The following is a 20,174-nucleotide window of genomic DNA, read 5'->3' as shown; positions in this document are numbered from 1 at the left end:
TTATTTTCAGTGTTCAAGATCATGGAAGCGTAGGTGATAAATTTTTTGAAGGCATGATCAACTTGGGTTTTCTGAAGAAGGTGAAGAAAAAGCTACAAGATGCTAAAGAATATTATGGAACAAAGTCATGTGATAATGCCGATAATTTAATTGAAGATTACACTGGAAGAAATAATGACATCAGTGAAGAAAAAAGACAGTGGTATAAGAAATGCTCCAGGTAAGTAATATAGTGTTGTATATTAAGTTGATGTGTCAATTTCATAGGTATAAATAAAAATGTAAAGTATTTTGTAATAGTTAGCATGTGGTACCAGTGGCAGTGACTATGTCACACCACCCAGGTTTTCTTCAGCCTACCTGTTGTTTTTGCTTAATGTTATTTTATCCTGTTATGTTAAGGCATAGCTGGTGGCAATATTAAACATTGTAGAAAGCCACATGAGTAGATATGTGGTGGGTTATAAGCAGTGCTGTAGACCCAAATTTTTCACAGGATATATTCTAAGCTTTGTGAAATGTTTAACTAGAGACCATCTTTCCATTATCTTAGGATTATGTTACCATTAACTCTTTCCCTGGTGGCAAGATTACGAACTTGCTGTCTCTATCCTGGCGGGCAATTTAAGCACAATTAACCTAAAAGACATATTTATTATTTTTGTTTGGCAACAGCAATAAAGATGAAAGCTTTTGTTATACAAAGTGTAAATATCGGTAGAGGATCAATGAAAGCATATATTTATAATATAATAGTTTTAGCATTTTAGCAATTTTAGTAGTTATTAATTTAGCTTTGTGTGATAATCACGGAAACATGAAATTTTACAAAGTTCTACACAACAACTTGAACATATAACACTTGTCTATCTTCTTTTGTGTAACAAAATATTCCATCTTTGTTGCTGTTGTCAAACAAAAAGAATAAATATATATGTGATTTAGGTTAATTTTGTTTAAATTGCCCGCCAGGGTAGAGACGGCAAGTTCGTAATCTTGTCGCCAGGGAAGCCATTCTTCTCTCCTTTGGTCTGCCGCAAACAGACCTCTGGAACACACCTAACAACAATGGGGATAAAAATAGACTTGCACCTCACAAAACAATGACTCAAATGTTTCCAAAGTCAAGACCGATCTTCCCTCAACACTTGCGAAGATTTTGCAATCACGTGTTCAACATGCTCACGCCAGGGAAAGGTTGGATTCTCTTCAGCGTGAAAACACGCCCGAGCCAGGGAAAGTGTTAAAATGGATTAAATCAATTAACTTTACAAAAAAATTGTCACTTATGTTAGAATACTAAATATGATTACTTTATCCATGGTGTAACAGCCCCTCCCAATTTCCTCATGATGGTAGGTGGCCACCGGTCCCATACACAGGCCGAAATCTCAACAGAAAAGTTGTTATGCTTCATCCAGGAGACACGAACTTGAGTGCGTTCAGTTGCCAGAACCCCAAGCTTGCACCTTAGACTGCACGGCCACATTGAGGGACACTAAAAATGATTATACACCAAGGGGAATTGATTTAAATCAGGTTGATTTAAATCGCAATTTAAATTAAGATTTAAATAATTAATTTATAGAATAATGTACATAAGGATTTTGTAGATATCAGAATCACTTTTGGTGAAAGTACATTAATCTTGTAATCATTTAATGGTGTTTATTAAGCTCTAAGAAAGGAAAAGAAATGAAACAAAATATATGTACTGATGGGGTGAAGCTCATACAAAAGGAAATGTAATATGTAAACTACAAGCACACTTAAATTTCTCTTGGTTTAAATTTCAATAATTTTTATAGGCAAATATAGCAAACATTTTGTGTGAAGAAATGTACAAAATACTATTCATGTTAAACCATAAGTAGTGTCATTATTATTAAACTGCAAATAAACATGCTAGCTGATATTTGCAAACAATCATTCAAAGAAATGCCAAAATTCAGCTACAAAGACTTCAAATATATATTTTAAATTACAAATTATAGAGTAAATCCAGAATGTTTTATTTTCCCGGAAAAAAAAGTTAATGAAATTTTTATAGTTTCATTAACACACTGAACAAACATTTCCATAGTAGGTTCATATGTAATACAGTATCAGAAACAAAAAAATGCATATTTTTGTTTTAATTTTATTTTGCTCTAATCAAACTGTTCAAATATTTTACAGTGCCATTTACTATAAGAAGCCTTTCTATAAAAATACATATCTATGTGCATGATGGCAAAAACCATACAAGATATTCTAGGTGTGTGTTTTTTTTGAAGAAAGAATAGATTTAAATAAAATAATAATCAAAAATGATTTTTTAAATAAAAGTCATGATCTTTATCCACCGTGTTCATAATTTACATAAAAGAGGCATACTACAGTAGAGAAGGCATTTTCAAAACAAACAAACAAGAAACAAAAAAAATGTAATGTGCATGTTCATCATTGCATTTAACCCTAGAGCACCACTGTATGTAAAATTTACATATGCTTTGCGCTCAAATCCCTCCTCTACCTCCCACCTCGCACCCACTCACACCTTCATTTAGCAGTGCCCCGGGCATTCTGTCAGACGCAAGGCAGCACTGTGGTAAGGAGGGTGCAAGAGCTGAACGTCTTGATTTTGTATGTTATGTTGTGCACTGTACGTCAATTTTATGCTGCTCTAGTAAAACGAGAAAAATATTTCACGTAATTTTGACATTTGTAAATTCGATTTTGATAGTTAGATTTTGAAAAACAAAAGTCTAGAAACATGCACTATTTCTTGTAAAACTTTAAAATTACATTCATTACTTATTTACAGTGTTATAAATATTATTATTGTTTGTTTTTCATTGTTTGAACTTTTCGCCTTCATTCTTAATGTTTGTACAGGCTTGTCAATCAAGACATTCTTTAAAAATATTCTGTGTTTAATAAGACCATGTTTATACATTTCAAAGTGAAGAATAAAACTCCAATATAAGGAAAATAGACAAAATAATGTTAAAAAGGAATAGTCATTTTGTTTTCATGATGTAGAGGTTCTGTTCAAAATCAATTTCTTCATGTACGTAAAATTTACGTAGTGCTAGTTACAATGTAATATGGGGACACAATAGTGTTCTAGGGTTAAACATAAAGGCTACAGTAGTATTTTATAGGCTACAATAAGGATGCTCTTGTATATTGTTTTTTTAAATATATTTTTGTGTTTTTTTGTTGGTTTGTTGATATTGCTTGTGTGAATTATCAGTTTGTATACTTCTAATAACTTTAATAATACTGCTAATTACACTAAAAATGAAAAACTTGGAAGAAACACTTGTATAAAAAAGTAAAAAGAAACAAACTGCTTTTTTCATTCTCCACATTTTTAAAACAAATAAAACAAACCTGAATTGTTATGTTAAACGATAAGGGTCTAATATAGTCCACTGCCAATTCTTACGGGAAAGAAAAACAAGAACATCATTGGGAATTTTGCATGGAGCTTACTCGATAACAAAAGACAGATCTCATGTTACTGAAGACTTGCACAAAGAGACCAACCAAGCTACCAAAGATTCTGTTATAATGAACAAAATTTTTACAAAATTATTATAGCAGTCAAATGACTGCAATAAAATGCTGACATGCATCATTTACTCATCATACCCTCTCCTCTTCTCAACATTAAGGGTCATTCCACGTCAATTCATCCAGGCCATGTCACCCACCATCCCAGATTTTGATGAAATTCGGTATGCTTATAGAACTTTTGATGCTGATTACAAAAATGACAACTTTTTTAAAATTGGTCAAGGGGTTCAGAAGTTACGTGCTTTTTAAGATCTCCGTGTACGCCACATGCGGCTCCACTTTGAATGACACGCATTAGGTTATAAACGATCGTATCTTCCCTCGGGTTTGCCGTAGAAACTTCAAGTTTGTTTTCTTTTCAGAATAGTACAAGCTTTCATTCAAATAATGTTTCAGATGAAGGCATCAGTAAACATGTATTTTTATATATAGTTTTATGTATTTTATTAGAAAAATAAATGACTAACTTCAAGAGCGAATTTCATGCAATGCCCCCCCTTCAATTTTCCCCCAATTATATATGTAGGTAGCTCAGAGTGTGTACTAGTGCCTGATGAAAAAATTGGGATGGGCGGTTCAGAGACAGGGTGATAAAAAATCATTTGCATAAAATGACATTAAAAGTAAATCTTATTAAAAATGCTTATGTATTTAGCACAAAGCCTGAAGTACAATATGTATAAGTTACAATATTAAAAATTTATGTTCACTAAGCATAGGCGTAACCTGGCGGGGGCAAAGGGAAGCTCTTTCCCTCTCCCAAATTTATAGATTAATTTAAAATTTGCAAGTAATAATTACAGTGGAACCCCGATTTAAGTTCCTCGTTTTTACATTTTCCTTCATTTTGCATTCAATCTTGATGGTCTGGTTAGAAATTTTCCAAGATTTTACATTTTCCCGCGTATTAAGTTTTTTCAACTTGGAGTCCTGGATATGAGGTTCCACTGTATATAAGTTAGTTTCAACAGTCTTCATTTTTTTAAATTTTATATATTATATAATTATATATATAATTATTATTTACATTCCCAAGTTTAGCAAATTTATCTTCGAGAACATTCTTTTTGTGCATTTTATCTCAATATGGAAGTTCTCTTTTGGCTACTCTTCATGGGGATACATAATATGAAGTAAGAATTAATACTACACATTTGTGCTGATTGAAGTTTTTTCAAATGGAGCTTTTTCGCCACATACCACAGAAAATATTCTTCTGACGGGATGGTTGGAACAGTAAAAATACTTGTAAAGGCATCTATAGTATAAAGTAACAAGTACGGCAATTATGTAGAAATAGTATTCAAGGCATAAATTTCTTAGTAATCATCTAGGGTGAAATGACAACAACCCATAGTACAATGTGTCAGTGATTGCAAAGTACTACAACAGTACCAGGAAGTATGCACTATTTTGAACTTACAGGTTCCGTAAGTTACTTGTTACAAGTAACTGAGTTACAGTAAATTATTAAAAAGTTACTCAGTTATTGTTACTGGTACTTTGAAAGTAACTGAGTTTCTTTTACAGTTACTGTAACAGTAACATACTGTTAATGATCATTGATTTGTGTAAATGTTACACAAAATCAATGATCATAAAGAGTTTTGTGTTTTACTTATGTTTCTAGTACATAATATGTATTCATATATTTACATTATTGCTGCATAAATGATGGAAAACACAGTCAGCTTTGCTTGAACGATTATAATTAAAAATCATTTGTATGCTGACCACACTATTTTGAATATGGTGTCATTAATTCTACTTGCACCTATTTATTTCTCCTCCATTCCAAGATCAACAATATCCAAAGATCCATTCCCTCGACAATGACTTTTTCCTAGCTGGACAACAACATTCCAAACGAACACAGCAGTCTACCAAAAACAATGGAGTTTTCACATACAATTAGAAATGAATTACAGTAAAGCGTGGATGTTTTAAATTTAGCATGCAACAAAGCATAGCTTCCTTGCCAGCAATTCCAAGAAAATCCTTTCACGTAGCATCTGGAGACGGTACATATTTTATTTTTATAGTCTGGAACAGAATTGTCCAATTTAGCTATTTTCCTACTGCAAAAAGTAACTCTGTTACCGTTGTTAACGCTACAGGTACTTACTTTTACAAGTAGCTAGTTACAGTTAGAATTCCTAAATAAAAAGTAACTGTACTTGTAACTTTGTAACAATTAATTCGAAACACTAGATGTTTAACAGTCAGAGCAAAAATAGTAAGTGCTGATGTAATATGTTTTGTATAACTGTATGGTGAAGAAGTGGCTTTCCGAATTCCAACAGTAAACAGTTATGTAGTAGCATGTGTGTGCGTGACTCAAACTTGTTTGTAGGATTGCTTCAAAAATCCACGTGAAAATGGCGATGCAGTTATTAAATTCTTGCATCCACTTGGTCCATCAACTTCCCTCTACTGGCCAAAAAGTATGCTGTGTCCAGTGGGCATTAACAACACAAATGGATGGACATATGTACTTAGTGATAAGTCAAATACATTAGTGTGTTTGAAATGGTCAAAATATCCATCTAAAATGTGAACGGCACAATTTATAGTACATGAAATTTTGGCAATGCATAGAGTACAATTTTTAGGTACTATCTTAATGGGTCACTTGGAAACTATCTTCGGGTTGAGATAATCACAAAGTTTTCCATCGCATAAAAATAAGTGTCCAGGATTATTTGATAAATACATTTGAAAAATCACAATTATTACTCTTTATTCGTTTGTTCCTCAAGTGCCAGGAGGATCACAAAATATATTTAAATTATAAATTTTGGAGGGGGCAAGTGCTTCCCTTTGCCCCCGCCAGGTTAAGCCTATGCTTACATTCACACATAGTGAACATAAATTTTGAATATTGTAACTTGAAGCATATTGTACTTCAGGCTTTGTGCTAAATACATAAGCATTTTTAATAAGATTTACTTTTAATGTCATTTTATGCAAATGATTTTTTTATCACCCTGTCTCTGAACCGCCCATCCCAATTTTTTCATCAGGCACTAGTACACACTCTGGGCTACCTACATATAAAATTGGGGGAAAATTGAAAGGGGGGCATTGCATGAAATTCGCTCTTGAAGTTAGTCATTTATTTTTCTAAAAAAATACATAAAACTATATATAAAAATACATGTTTACTGATGCATTCATCTGAAACATTATTTGAATGAAAGCTTATACTATTCTGAACAAAAGAAAACAAACTTGAAGTTTCTACGGCAAACCCGAGGGAAGATACGATCGTTTATAACCTAATGCATGTCATTCAAAGTGGAGCCGCATGTGGCATACACGGAGATCTTAAAAAGCACGTAACTTCTGAACCCCTTGACCAATTTTAAAAAAGTTGTCATTTTTGTAATCAGCATCAAAAGTTCTATAAGCATACCGATTTTCATCAAAATCTGGGATGGTGGGTGACATTTTCACAAAATTCTGGATGATTTGACATGGAATGACCCTTAAACCAGAAGTACTTGACAGTAATAAGCTCACTGGAGTAGAGGGGAAATTACATAAATGAATATAAACAAAATGAAAGTAGAAAACATATGCATTGTAGAAGAAGGTATATGCTAGCAAGTAAGGTTAACCAGTAAGTATACGGCATATACCACCATGCACCCTCAACTACAGCCCTGGTTATAAGAATTTGATTTTGAATTGATGTTTTGAGTCCACTTTATGTACAGATAGGCTAATCGAGACTGTAATTAAAGTTGGATCTGAAACACTGTGCAATGTGCCTCCACCCAGACACCTTGATTACAAGTTGACGACACTATAATTTACCTACCCTTTTACACTACCCTTTTAATAAAATAAATTACTGCCTTGGTCAGCATATTTATATTTTTTCATGATCATGGAAACAAGGCTTAATGGTGTTACATATTGTACACGAAAGACACTGTATTAACAAGACATGTAGTATAGTCTCATAATTGATTCTCTAAATGTATTAATAGTTCTGGATTGCTTAACCTTTAGAATGCTATAGCTGTTTTCCACGATAATAGTCTCAATACCAGGCTGTTTTCTTCTTAATTTGAAATTATACATGGCTCTAACTAAAATTTTAATCTCTCAAAAAATTGTTTATTTACCTTTACATGCAGAGCCACCTGCTATGAAGGTAGAGATGCAGAAGGACTAAAAAAGACAGTGGAAAAGTGCTGGGAATGTCCTCCTCAAGGCTAAAAAAAACAATATAATGTCAAATTCTACTCAATTCTACATTCCATTAACAAATTTACCATTACCTTTCTCAGACATCGAATAGTGGAGTTAAAAAGAATACCTTGTTTATTCGGCATATGTTTTTGTAATTAGAAAAATATAGTATGAGAACTTTTTTTCTGCAAAATATAAAACTTGCACCTGCCTCCCATGTTGTTTATTAGGCTCAGTTAATTAAATAACGAGGCAGAGGATATTTCACAGTACTTACGTAACGAACCTCAGAAGTATTGTCCGCCACTGTTTAGGCATTTATCCCATTGTGACACCAGTTGCAAAATGAAATGCTCGTAAAATTCCTTTGGCTGCTGTTGGAACCAATTGCACACGTACTCCTTGACGTCATCGTCCGATTGAAACTCTTGTCCCCGCAGTGCTTTTTTGAGCTCACCGAAGATGTGGAAGTCACACGGGGACAGATCTGGACTATAGGGGGACTATAGGACTTCCCACTTGAATTTTTGAAGACATTCCTTTGTTGCGTTGGCTGTGTGTGGTTTAGTGTTGTCATGCAATAGGACGACACCACGAGAAAGGTGACCAGGACGATTCGATTTGCCTTCGTTAACGTTTCACAATACTGCTGGGCATTGACCGTAGCTCCATGCTCCAGGAAGTCGACGAGGAGCAATCCCTTGCGATCGACCTTGCCGGTGACCGGCACTAGAGTGGAGGTTCTTGAATATTTTTGGTGGAGGGGAACCTGACTAGACACGGCCGCTGCTCTAGCCATCTAGCGGGAAAACACACGCGAATCAGTTTCGTCACAGATGGACCTTCATTTCGAGCCCGTCAACCCATTTCTAACTACCATAGTTTTGGTGTAATACCCTCTGCCTCGTTATTTATTATCTGAGCCTCATACATGGACACTTTAGGGTTGGAAACTGGACCAACATTCTGGCTGCTCTAAGGGTGCAAGACACCCAAGTGTCAACTTCTCTTCCACACAGTACACCCTGGTTTGCATTTTGCAGACTAACAAGGTTCTGGTGCCTGGACGTACATCCAGGATAATTCCCTATGAGGCTTGTGTTGTGTTCTGCCATGTGTGATTTTGCCAGCCCCCTTGACAGAGTGCTTAGCACATCGCGCTATGACGCCTGGAGTCCCACGTTTGAATCCCAGCCTGGGCATAGATGTTTGTGAGTGTTTATTCATCAATTTCATCATATCATCACTCATCCCCATCTTCACAAATTAGCCAAAAGTGGCACAAAAAGCAAAGTAAAATAAAGCAAATCAATCAATCAATCAACCATGTGTAATTGTCCTTTCATCTTATCATCTTTCATCCCCATCTTCACAATTAGCCAAAAGTGGCAGAAATGCAAAGTAAAATAAATTAATTCTTTCATTCTGGCTGCTCTGTTATTCACTATCATACAAAAAATTGAGCAAATAAAATTTAATATCTGGAAACTTAGAATAGGAGATTTATTAATCACATTTTCACATTAATCATTTCGTTCAGCATAGATCAGGCTCTAAAGTCACATGCATAAAAAGCCATTTTCTCTTTTCATGAATAATTAACCCTGTCCTTGCCAGAATCAGAGGCTTGGAAATGGGACCTAAATATTGGCTAAATATTACATTGTTTCAGATTGTTTTTCTTGGAGCACGTGTCTGTAACACCCTGGGAACTACTTGGGAATAAAAATAAAATATACATGGAATAAAAAAAAATTGGAAGCACCAGCAGCTTGGAGAATGAGACGAAAGTAACAGTTTTAAAATTATTTTTCTTCACATTACTAAAACATTTTACTCTTTATGACCTTGTAGCCTGATCAAGATGTGACTCATAACTCTTCAACAAGTTACACATCAAAAACAGTGCTGGTGTTGTTGCTGATAGTACTGAGACAATAAAGCCATCTCAGAAATCAAACTTGTGATTTTTTTTAAAAAAAAATCCCTATTTGTGAACAGGTAGCAATCCTCATTGATCAGAAAAGTTTGAAAAAATATGGTTTTTACCTGGATTGTGGAAACTGTACTGTATTTGCCAGCATATATGAGACACTTTTTTCTTTAAAAATAAGTCTTGAAAACAGGATGCGTCTTATACATCGATACACAGTTTTTGATTACATTTGCTTCTAGAGGTTTTCTCTGTTCCAAGTTACACAATTTCTTTGCTGTGTGTGAGAGCATTCTGGACTTGTAGAGTTCATAAGTGTGGCTAGACTTACATGTTACTTTACATTTGAAATACTGTAAATTAATTATAGTATTAAGTGATAAACCTTTTTCCTAAAAAATGCATACAGAATGCACCCTGTCTACCATCTTATATGCCGACAAACACTGTAGTTATTTTCTGTCAGTTCTCTAACTTAACAACCCAAAATTAGTTTAGTTTATTTTCTGTTTCTTTGTACACACACAACTGTTATTGAATGGTCTCTCATTGAAAATCCATTTTTGTACAGAGTTTGCAATTGCATTTCAGTAACATTCTCATTGTAGCCAAATACAGTCCCATCACAAAAAATAGCACCACTTTTAAAAATTGCATAGTGTGATTTAATAAAAATCATGATTTTTATCCACCCTGTATGCGACCATGGCTCCACCCTTGCTCTTGTCTGATTCACTGGCTCCGAACAAAAGAAATTGTTTTCTATATTGTCAGTTGCGGGAAGATCACATAATTCATAGCAGAGCACAAAAGCAGTGGTGCTATTTTTTTGTGATGAACTGTATTTGGCTACAATGAGAATGTTGTGACGGACTGTATATGTAATTATATTTATTAGGACTGAGTGTATACCACTTTGAACCCATACCAATAATTATACTCTCGCAGATCCCTACCAATACTGATGCTTGAAAATAGTAACAATAAAAGTTGAATTTAACTCGCCCTATAATTTTCCTTGATATAAAATCAGTTTTGTCTTGTTAAGATTGGAGTAATAGAATGTATAATCGACTATGTTGCACCAAGTCACTAACATAGGTAACATCTTTCCTTTCAGAATATTTAGGACATTCAGCTTATGGCTAGAAGAACCAAGGCTGTTGGAAGCCAACTTGTACTTACCGGCTCTGCCACCTCAGTATGATTCTGATAAATTGGCGCTAATTCTTCAAGGAAACAAAGTAAGTCTAATTATTATGAGGGTCATACTGAAAGTAATGAGCAACAATTTTTCATGAACCAGGTTTTGGTTTTATTAAAGAAAAACCTGCTTCATCATAATCTACAGACTTTTCTTTACTTTTCAACAAAGTCTCAATTTCTTTGCACCCATTTTCCCCACCTTTCTGGAAGCTTGAAAATACCCTTACGGTAGAACTCCATTCCAGCTCCTTGCAGACACTGACCCACTGCATTTTGTATGTATGTCCTTCGTCGTTTGGAAGTGTTGGCCTCATTCACAAAACCGAAGAGATGATAGTCGAAGGGTGCAATGTTGGGACTGTAGGGAGGGTGAGGCAACAGTTCCCACCCCATTTTCCAAATTTCCTTCCTGGTAAACCGAGCAGAGTGCGGACGTGCATTATCTTGTTGAAGGATGATTTTCTTTCCAGGACGTTTATCCCGCAATGCACAACAGAGCTTGTGAAGTGTTTGGATATAATGGTGAGCATTTATGGTTACCGCAGGTTCAAGAAATTCAACCAGAATGCACCCTTCTGATTTCCATGTTGCATTCCGTGGAGGCAGTTTGTAGGTGACTACTCCGAGGTTGATCTTTGAAGCTTTTGTTTCCGTCCTTAAAATGTTTTACTCATTTTCTAACACTACTAGTACGCTGAAGTATATTCTGAATTTCAGCAGCAGGAATTCCCTCTTTAACTACGAATTCAATCACAGCACATTGTGGAAACGAAACATCACTGTTAGTCATTCATAAACAACCGATTGCACTCTCGCGATCAATGCTAATTCTTTGTGCTAGATTAACATAGTCACGCATATGTTAAAATTGAATAGTCCAAATCGACATACATAATTTCTTTGTGACAGCTAGTGAACAAATCTTTGGTTTGAAGAATAAAGTTAACACATCAGTTGTTATTGATTTGTGCATTATAGTCGAAATATTACACCTGAGTAAATTTACTACAGTGTTGCTAAGTACAGACTTACAAATGCAAATATAATTCAGATTCAAATATAATCTTCTGAGTGAAGATTCTGCACTGATTGAATTAGTTTTGTTATCTGATGCGCCAATGTGATGATTATGCAAATAAATGTTATAAACAAATTTTTGGGCTGAAAAAGAAAAAAACAGGGTGTGACGATTATGCAGTGGCGATGACTATGCAGTGAAATACTGTAGGTTGGCTGGTACCAATACATGAATATATTAATTTTCAGTCCTATGCCATGGATTGATCAGTATCAGTAATTTTTATATTGTTATTCATATCTGGTGTATATATTTATTTTAATACTGTTTTCTTAAAATTAATATTATGAATGAATATAATCATGAACATGATGATAATAATGCCATGAATATTATTTGTTTTCTCCTAGAATCCTTGGTTGGAATACTTGGATTTTGAAGGAGTTCGAGAGAGTCAGAAGAGCTCTTCTCGAAATTGGGAGACCCAGCACTTCCGATCATCTGAGCAGAATGCAAAGAAAGCAATTCCCATGACAGAAGAAGAGAAGCAATCACCAACAGTTAGGATCCTCCGAAGGTAAACTGAACCATTGGATTGGCAGCAATAGGAATATTTCAGTATCATGTGTGGAAATCTAGAGCTAATATTTTATATTACAGTGTTGCTGTCTGTTGTATTTTGGTTTTCATCTTATCCAGAAATACTTTTGGATACCCAAGGGAAAGGATCTGCCAACCGACCCAAAATGTCAGATTTACAGGATGTCTACCAGTCAGGGAAGTCATGAAAGTCAAGATATAGTAAAGAAATCAGCAATTAGCTCAAGAAGTCAAGAAAAAATAAAGAAATAACACTTATCAAGAATTTTTGCTATCACACATTGATTGATCGATTTAGTGTATTTTACTTAGCTTTTCTGCCCCTTTTGGCAATCGCAAAGATGAGTGTGAATGGTGGTAAGATGAGCTGGATGAAGGGACAATCACAGGCATATAGGGACGACAACACGAACCCCACAGAAGATTATATTGGCTGTGAGTCCAGATGCCACAGCTTTGCTAGTCTGTCGAATGCAGTAAGGGTGTAATACATGAAAGGGAACATTAATTTTTGTATGCATTAATAGTTAAAGCAAGTTTAATTTTCTTGTTAAAGTACAGCTACAGTTTTCATCTTAACCAACCTTTTGGCAGTGGTTTTTCATTAGGGATGCCGAAGCCGATTACAGATGTATGAAAATCGGCAGAAATTGAGATATCGGCATCGGCAAAAATCCGATATTTAAACTGGTACAGATTATACTAGAGTTTTTACCTTCTAATAAGTTTTATATTCTAATTTTGTAAAAATTTGGTTATGATTCGTCATTATTGTGAGTTTTTGTAATAAAATTATTGCAAACTCACATTCAGGGGATCAACCTAACTATACAGTATATCGGAAATAAAACAGTACATTTCTGAACCAGGATCTGCTGTTGTATTGGAAATTCAAAAATGAATACTCAAACTGAAGCAAGTGCTGAGAAAATACTTGGGCATACCTGTTGCATCAGTATTCAGTGATTGAGTGTTCAGTGTTGCTGAATAGATTTGTGATAAGAGAAGAAGTAGGTTACTTCCTGAAGTGCTTCCAAATCTCATATTTCTGAAGTTGAATCTGGCAGAACAGGAATTCATTTTGTGTACTAATGTTAAAACTCTTGAGAATACATGTTCTTAAAGGTTCACATAACATTTTGTAGATGCAAATGTACATTTGCATCTCTTGAGAATATATATGTATATACATATGATATGCAATAGAAATGTACATAGCAAATTTATTTTTGTCATGCTGAAAATAACATCCCATTTCTGTTTAATAATCTTATGTATTTGAATCGGTTAAATATCGGCATCGGTATCGGTTCCAAAAATTATCGGTGAGTACATCGGCATTGGCAATTTTCAGCTTCATCACATCCCTATTTTTCATTAAATAAAGAATATTTATTTTCTTAGTTGCTAATTTTCAACTTTATCTAAGTAGTTGTCAAATAAATAAAGGGTAAGAATAATGAAAAAGAGGTCAATAAAAAGTCATGAAAAAGTCAAGACTTTTGGATGTATCGTATATAACCCCTACAGGGTTTTCGGGATCGAATCTAGGCTGTGCCAGCCTAAAGCAACTTGCCTCTATGAGAGATACCTTTTATATGTAAAAGGACTCACCCCTGTGAAATAAGGAAAACACTTCTATTGACTGGACAGGACGGGGTCATGTTAACAATAGAAAGGATGTTCGTTTACCTGTAGAGTCCTGTAGAGATGACCGTCTCTGCTGATTTGGTAAATAAGGCACGGTCCTGAAAGGAGACGTCTTTAGGGAGTGCAACTCCCCGCTTCTAACTCTAGCGTAGCACCGATATTCAATCTCTCACTTGGAGACAACCACTGTTTATAACTTTCGGACTACAACTGGGCTGAGATCTGTTATCGTGATCTATTTAAAGGGGATTCAAATTTCTGATCGTTAAAGCCGTTGAGGCAGTTCCATCCTGTCATTAACTGTACTCTTCGCATAAAGCTGACTTTACTTTATTTCAAACGATTTCCTGTCGATTCCCGTGTCAGTGGAGTTTAAATATCCACTGAAGGTCGCCAGTGTAATATGCATGTAACAAGTTACTTCCACCGCTTCAGCTGGACCCCTTGGGCGAAGTGATTAGTCTATCGAGCTATGACGCCAGGGTTCGAATCACGCCTTTGGCATGATACGGTTTTATTTTGGTAGACACCCTGATTTAGTAAATGACTTGTAAACTTCACATAAGTAGAGGCTTATGCTTTGTTGCAAGCTGCGGTTATGCAAACATATGAAGCCTTTGTGAATGAAAAATTTTCTTTTTTAAGTTTCTAAATTTCCATAACATTTTCTATTTTGTTTTACTGTAAATTTGATAGTGTTCCAGTGTATTAATATCAGGCAAAGTTGTAATATTGGAACTGGTAACTGAATTGGTAAATTTCTGACAATTAAACCAATTTCCTTACTGAATTCCTTCCCTTCAAAAGTTTTATAAACCAGGATATATTGTTCATACAGGGTGTCTACCAGTCTGGAAAACGTGGAAATTCTGGAAAAGTCAAGGAAATGTCAGGGAAATTTGCTGTTTCTGGAAAAATCAAAATTTTTGTAGAAGTGCACTAAATATAGGTGGTTGAACAAAGGACAAGCAAGAAATTTTAAATGTGTTGTGGACAAACTATGATACAATAATTATGTATTATTTTTCCTCTACGAGGGTCACTATTTGTATTTTGAGCCTAACAATGAAAAAACAGGAATTTGGCATTGAAAACTGCTTTATTGTTTTTCGAAGTATTCTCCTTTATGGTCAATACACTTTTGCATTCGTTCGAACCATTTGTCAAAGCAGTTTTTCCAATCTTCTTGAGACATCTCCATAATATGGTTTTTGAACGCATCAACGGCGTCTTCCGCCGACGAAAATCGTTGTCCACGCAATTTATTCTTGACATTCGGGAACAAGAAGTCATTGGGTGCCAAATCAGGACTGTACGATGGATGACCCATCAATTCGATTTTTTGACTGTTCATAAAGTCTGTTGTTAGACGAGATGTGTGACAGCTGGGATTGTCTTGATGAAGAATGATCCGACGGCGTTTGTTTGTTTTCCGTATTTGACCGAAGACCTCTGGCAAACAAATTGTTGTGTACCATTCAGAGTTGACCGTTCTACGTTCCTCTAAAGGCAAAGTTGCCACATGACCAGTTTTCCCGAAAAAACAGGCGACCATTTGTTTCGGTGTGCTTCGAGCGCGAACAACCTTTGTTGGATTGGGTTCATCTTGAAACACCCATACAGTCAACTGCTGTTTACGTTCCGGCTCATATGCATATATCCATGATTCGTCACCTGTTACAATCTTATATACGTCTTTTGAAGCACCACGATTGTATTTATTGAGCATTTGTTTGCACCAATTGACGCGAGCGTCTTTTTCAGTTTTTGTCAAATTGTGTGGGATCCAACGAGAACATACCTTTCTCACAGCTAAATGATCATGTAATATTATATATATGCTGGTGGAACTAATGCCTGTGGTTGCCTCAATCTCACAGTATGTCACATGACGATCTTGCAGTATTAGGTTTTGCACAGCATCAATGTTTTCTTGAACAACAACTGATTTTGGACGACCTTTGCGAATCTCGTCGGTGAGCGAATGGCGGCCACAATTAAATTCATTATACCAGTGTTTCACAGTGGCAAAGGATGGGGCTTCATCGCCAAATGTGGAAGTAAGTTGATCGATGCACTCTTGTCTTGATAATCCACGTCGAAAATCGTAAAAAAAAATCGCACGAAAATGTTCACGAGTTAATTCCATTTTATTGTTGTCGCGCAATCTCCAAGGCAACATAAACAACACAAATGAAGCTCTTGACAAAACATTTGAAGTACGTTATGGTCAATAATGCCAGACGATTCCGTGCAAACGTCAAATCGCGCCTAACTTCAATCAGTGTTGCCAAGGCTCAAAATATAAATAGTGACCCTCGTATAATTTTTTTTATTAAAAAAATATTTTTAAAGAAATGTTTGTTTATCATTAGTCAACACATGACAAGTATGACATAAAAGCTCACTCCTCAAGCCCCTATCTCAACAGTCAATTTGTGTTCAGCTTTCCTTCTTGAGTGGGATTCTAAGTGTGGAGTTTAGCTAAAAGGTATTGTACTTGTACATATGCGTAAATACATGAATTGCCCTAATCACTTGGTCTGGAAAATTTTGGCTCTTGGTCCGGAAAACCTGAAAAAGTCAGGGAATTTTGTTTTCATGAAATTGTAGACATCTTGTTCATATTTAATACAGTTCATTGTTATACAGGGTAAGTCAAAATGATGGACCCGATTACAGAAATTTATTCTGTGAAATCTAATAAACATATGTTATTGTGAGACATGCGCTTCGAAAGGTTAACTTTCGAAGTTTAATTTCCACGCAGTGTTTCCACTTTCTACCGCTAGGAGTCAGCAGCGAGCAGGAAAATGGCATTTATTGGAGAGCAGAGATCTTTCTGTGTGCTTGATTATCATGTGAACAAGTCTGTGATTAGTGTGCAACGGCAGCTGTCTGGCGGGTTCTACGGAAACATTTACAAATGAAACCCTACCGCTTGCAACTAGTTCAAGCCTTAAAAGACACTGATTATGCTTTGCGTGCATCCTTCTGTGCTGATTTCCTCGCATTAATGGAATGGGTTCTCTGAGAGGTTAATTTACAGTGATGAAGCAACTTTTCACCTTTCAGGGAAAGTGAATAGACACAACGTAAGGATTTGGGGTACTGCTAACTCCCATGAATTTGTGGAACACGAACGCGATTCTCCCAAAGTGAATGCCTTTTGTGCAATTTCCCATGAAAAGATTTATGGGTCCTTTTTCTTCCATGATCGTACTGTGACAGGACTTGTTTTCCCTGATATGCTGCAACTATGGCTCCTTCCACAGCTTGCAGAGGATAGCGCAGATTTCATTCTCCAATTGGATGGTGCCCCTGCGCATTACCATGGCAGCGTTCGGGACCATCTCAATGGGGCATTGGAACAACGTTGGATAGGCTGTGCATCTCCGGAGGATCGACCTCCCCTTCATTGGCCACCTCGTTCACCCGACTTGTCCCCATGTGATTTCTTCATGTGGGGTTTTGTCAAGGATCATGTTTACGTACCACCACTTCCGACAACATTGGATGACCTGCGTGCCCGCATCACAGCAGCCATTGCTGATACTGACTGCAACATGCTACATAAGGTTTGGCAGGAGATAGACTATCGGCTTGATGTGTGCCGTGTTACGCGAGGTGCTCACATAGAACACTTGTGATTTGTTTGAAAAAAACTTTGACAGTTTACCTTTCTTAGCACATGTCTCACAATAACATTTGTTTATTATATTTCACAGAATAAATGTCTGAAATCCGGTCCATCATTTTGACTTACCCTGTATAAGTATATTTCCTGTAAGGATACACTAGTCTGGCAACCAAGAGAAGTACCTAAGATTTTGGGGCACCCAATGTTTTTTGCAGATTCTTCTATTTGTATTTTTGTTATTTAGTTTGCTTTTCTTCCACCTTTGGCTAATTGTGACATTGAGGATGAGTGATGATTTGATGACATTGATAAGAAACACAGGACACTCACAAAGCACACTCATACCCAGACCAGGACTCAAACCTGGGAACTTCAGTGGTACGAAAAAAAAGTCGACCACTTAATGTGCTCAACCACCGAGCTGTCAAATTCGAGTTTGTTATAGAATAACATGACCTATACAAAAATCCAACTGATGCTACCTTGGCATCCTTGTGCAAGCGGCGTCATATTGAATTCAAATATGGTAGCCAGCAAACTACACATGCTGTATTTTATCTTTCGATAAAACCATTACTGTTCAGCGTGGAAACTTGGAATTAACAGCAATTGAAAGATGAAGCTTCATATATTACAACCAAAAAATGCTGTTCTTCCTAACATTTTAGGTTTAACGTAGCCTGGCTGCCAGACTACGCCTAAGAAATGTTCCTTTGGATCTCTTTTTCTTAAAATACTCGTACTTGTCATTCAGCTTATTTTTGTGTTTCATGTAACTGCTTCTGTACCAAAGTAAAATCTCAGTATTTTTATAAACTAAATGCTATTCATGTGTGAGATATACAGTGTCTCCCAAAATAGTGTTCACACTCGTTGAACATTAATAACAGGAACACTTATAACAGCAAGTATGAACTCTTCTTATGTCACATACCTGATCATTGTCCGAATTATATCATCTGCAGCACTATGGACCAGGTGGACAGATCGAAAAACAGCAGATATGGTTTTCATGAGAAGAGAAGTGGAAGTAACCTTACTCGCATGTCACATGTCATCTAGTGTCTGTGCCATTGTGGCGTACATGTTGCTACTTTAGATTTGCACCTCTAACGGTGTTGAATCGAAGATCCGGGTGGATATTTGATACTTACGTTCCTCCAAAGAAAAAGTGCTCACCTCCGGCATTCTGTGTACACTAATGCCTACCGCCTGGCAGGCTGTGACAGAACTAAAAACCACAGAATGCCTTCATGTGCTTACACACATTCAACATAGACATCGCAGCTTCAAATTCTAAAAGTCCAGTTATGGTAACTTTAATAGTTTCTCTGTTATGTACGTTCAAAGAGTGTAAACACTATTTTGGAACACCCTGTATATCAGGGATGGGACAGGTTAATTAGAACTATTATTGTTGGCCAGTATTGACATACCAATTTATCAGTAAAATCGTTAATAATTTTACATATAGATTTGATATCAAATGGCTTTTGCTTAGCTGATGCATTGTATAACAGTTAACTTTTGTTTTTCTTAGATTGAAGTCATATGACCATCCAGTGCCTGCTCCTCCATTGAGGTTTATGAAACCTGTTGTTCCCGTCATTCAAAGGGACATGCTTGTCAACAAAGGATCAATGCTCAATGGCTTGAGATCATCATTTAAAGCAATCCTTGAATATGCTCAGTAAGTTATTTTGCAGTATCAATTATATTGCTTATGCCATGGAATTAAGTGTCATCACGTTGCAATCGAGGGTTTGATACCCGGTAGGGTATATAGTGGTTCAGATCTACTTTAAACTGCAGATCCAGTCTCTCTTACCCGATCTGTACATAAAGTGGACTTAAAATTTATGGAACTAAGCTATACTTTTCATTCTACAGTATGTGTATGATCCTCAGTGACATATATTGAACATGTTTTTCTACTTCTTTCCAAGGTCGACTTGTATTTAGAATCTGTATCATGATGTGTCACTTTTTCTTGACTGTCATTGTAAGAACCTGGTTGGATACTATATTACATTATATGTAGAGGCACATATTTTTGGTAAATAAAAATGCAAAATTTCGCTATAAAAATAGTAAATTTTGGGTTCAAAAGTGGTGGTGTGATAGGACTAAAAAATGATCAAAAGGGGTACATAAAATGACATTTTGGTTTTAAAATTGTGATTATAATCCTAAATTAGAATTTAAAACTGCACTTATTACACAAAATAAACATATTCCTTGTAATAAAACATTTATGTAGTTACCTGAGTACTGAGTATTAAGTTTATTCCTGTATAAAGGGGTCCACTTCTGCTTCTCAAATATTTACAACAAAATTAATCAATTTTCCGTGAATTGCATAA

The 20,174-nt window shown here is 35.7% G+C and overlaps 1 protein-coding gene across 3 annotated transcripts in view; it reads left to right on the top strand.

Annotated features, from left to right (window-relative positions):
* The window catches only part of Epg5 (ectopic P-granules autophagy protein 5), a 157,268-nt gene that overhangs the window by 53,119 nt on the left and 83,975 nt on the right, over nucleotides 1-20,174 (top strand). For all 3 annotated transcript variants that reach the window (XM_083136936.1, XM_083136937.1, XM_083136935.1), the window contains 4 exons: nucleotides 11-220; nucleotides 10,818-10,941; nucleotides 12,332-12,498; nucleotides 19,352-19,501. In XM_083136936.1, the coding sequence (XP_082993062.1) occupies nucleotides 11-220; nucleotides 10,818-10,941; nucleotides 12,332-12,498; nucleotides 19,352-19,501 (651 nt within the window). The remainder of the gene's footprint in view (nucleotides 1-10; nucleotides 221-10,817; nucleotides 10,942-12,331; nucleotides 12,499-19,351; nucleotides 19,502-20,174) is intronic.

This window comes from Lepisma saccharinum, chromosome 15 (genome assembly GCF_977018435.1).
Source record: "Lepisma saccharinum chromosome 15, izLepSacc3.1, whole genome shotgun sequence".
NCBI classification, from domain to species: domain Eukaryota; kingdom Metazoa; phylum Arthropoda; class Insecta; order Zygentoma; family Lepismatidae; genus Lepisma; species Lepisma saccharinum.
Note: the sequence above shows the minus strand (reverse complement) of the source record. Positions and strands in the feature narration are given on the sequence as shown.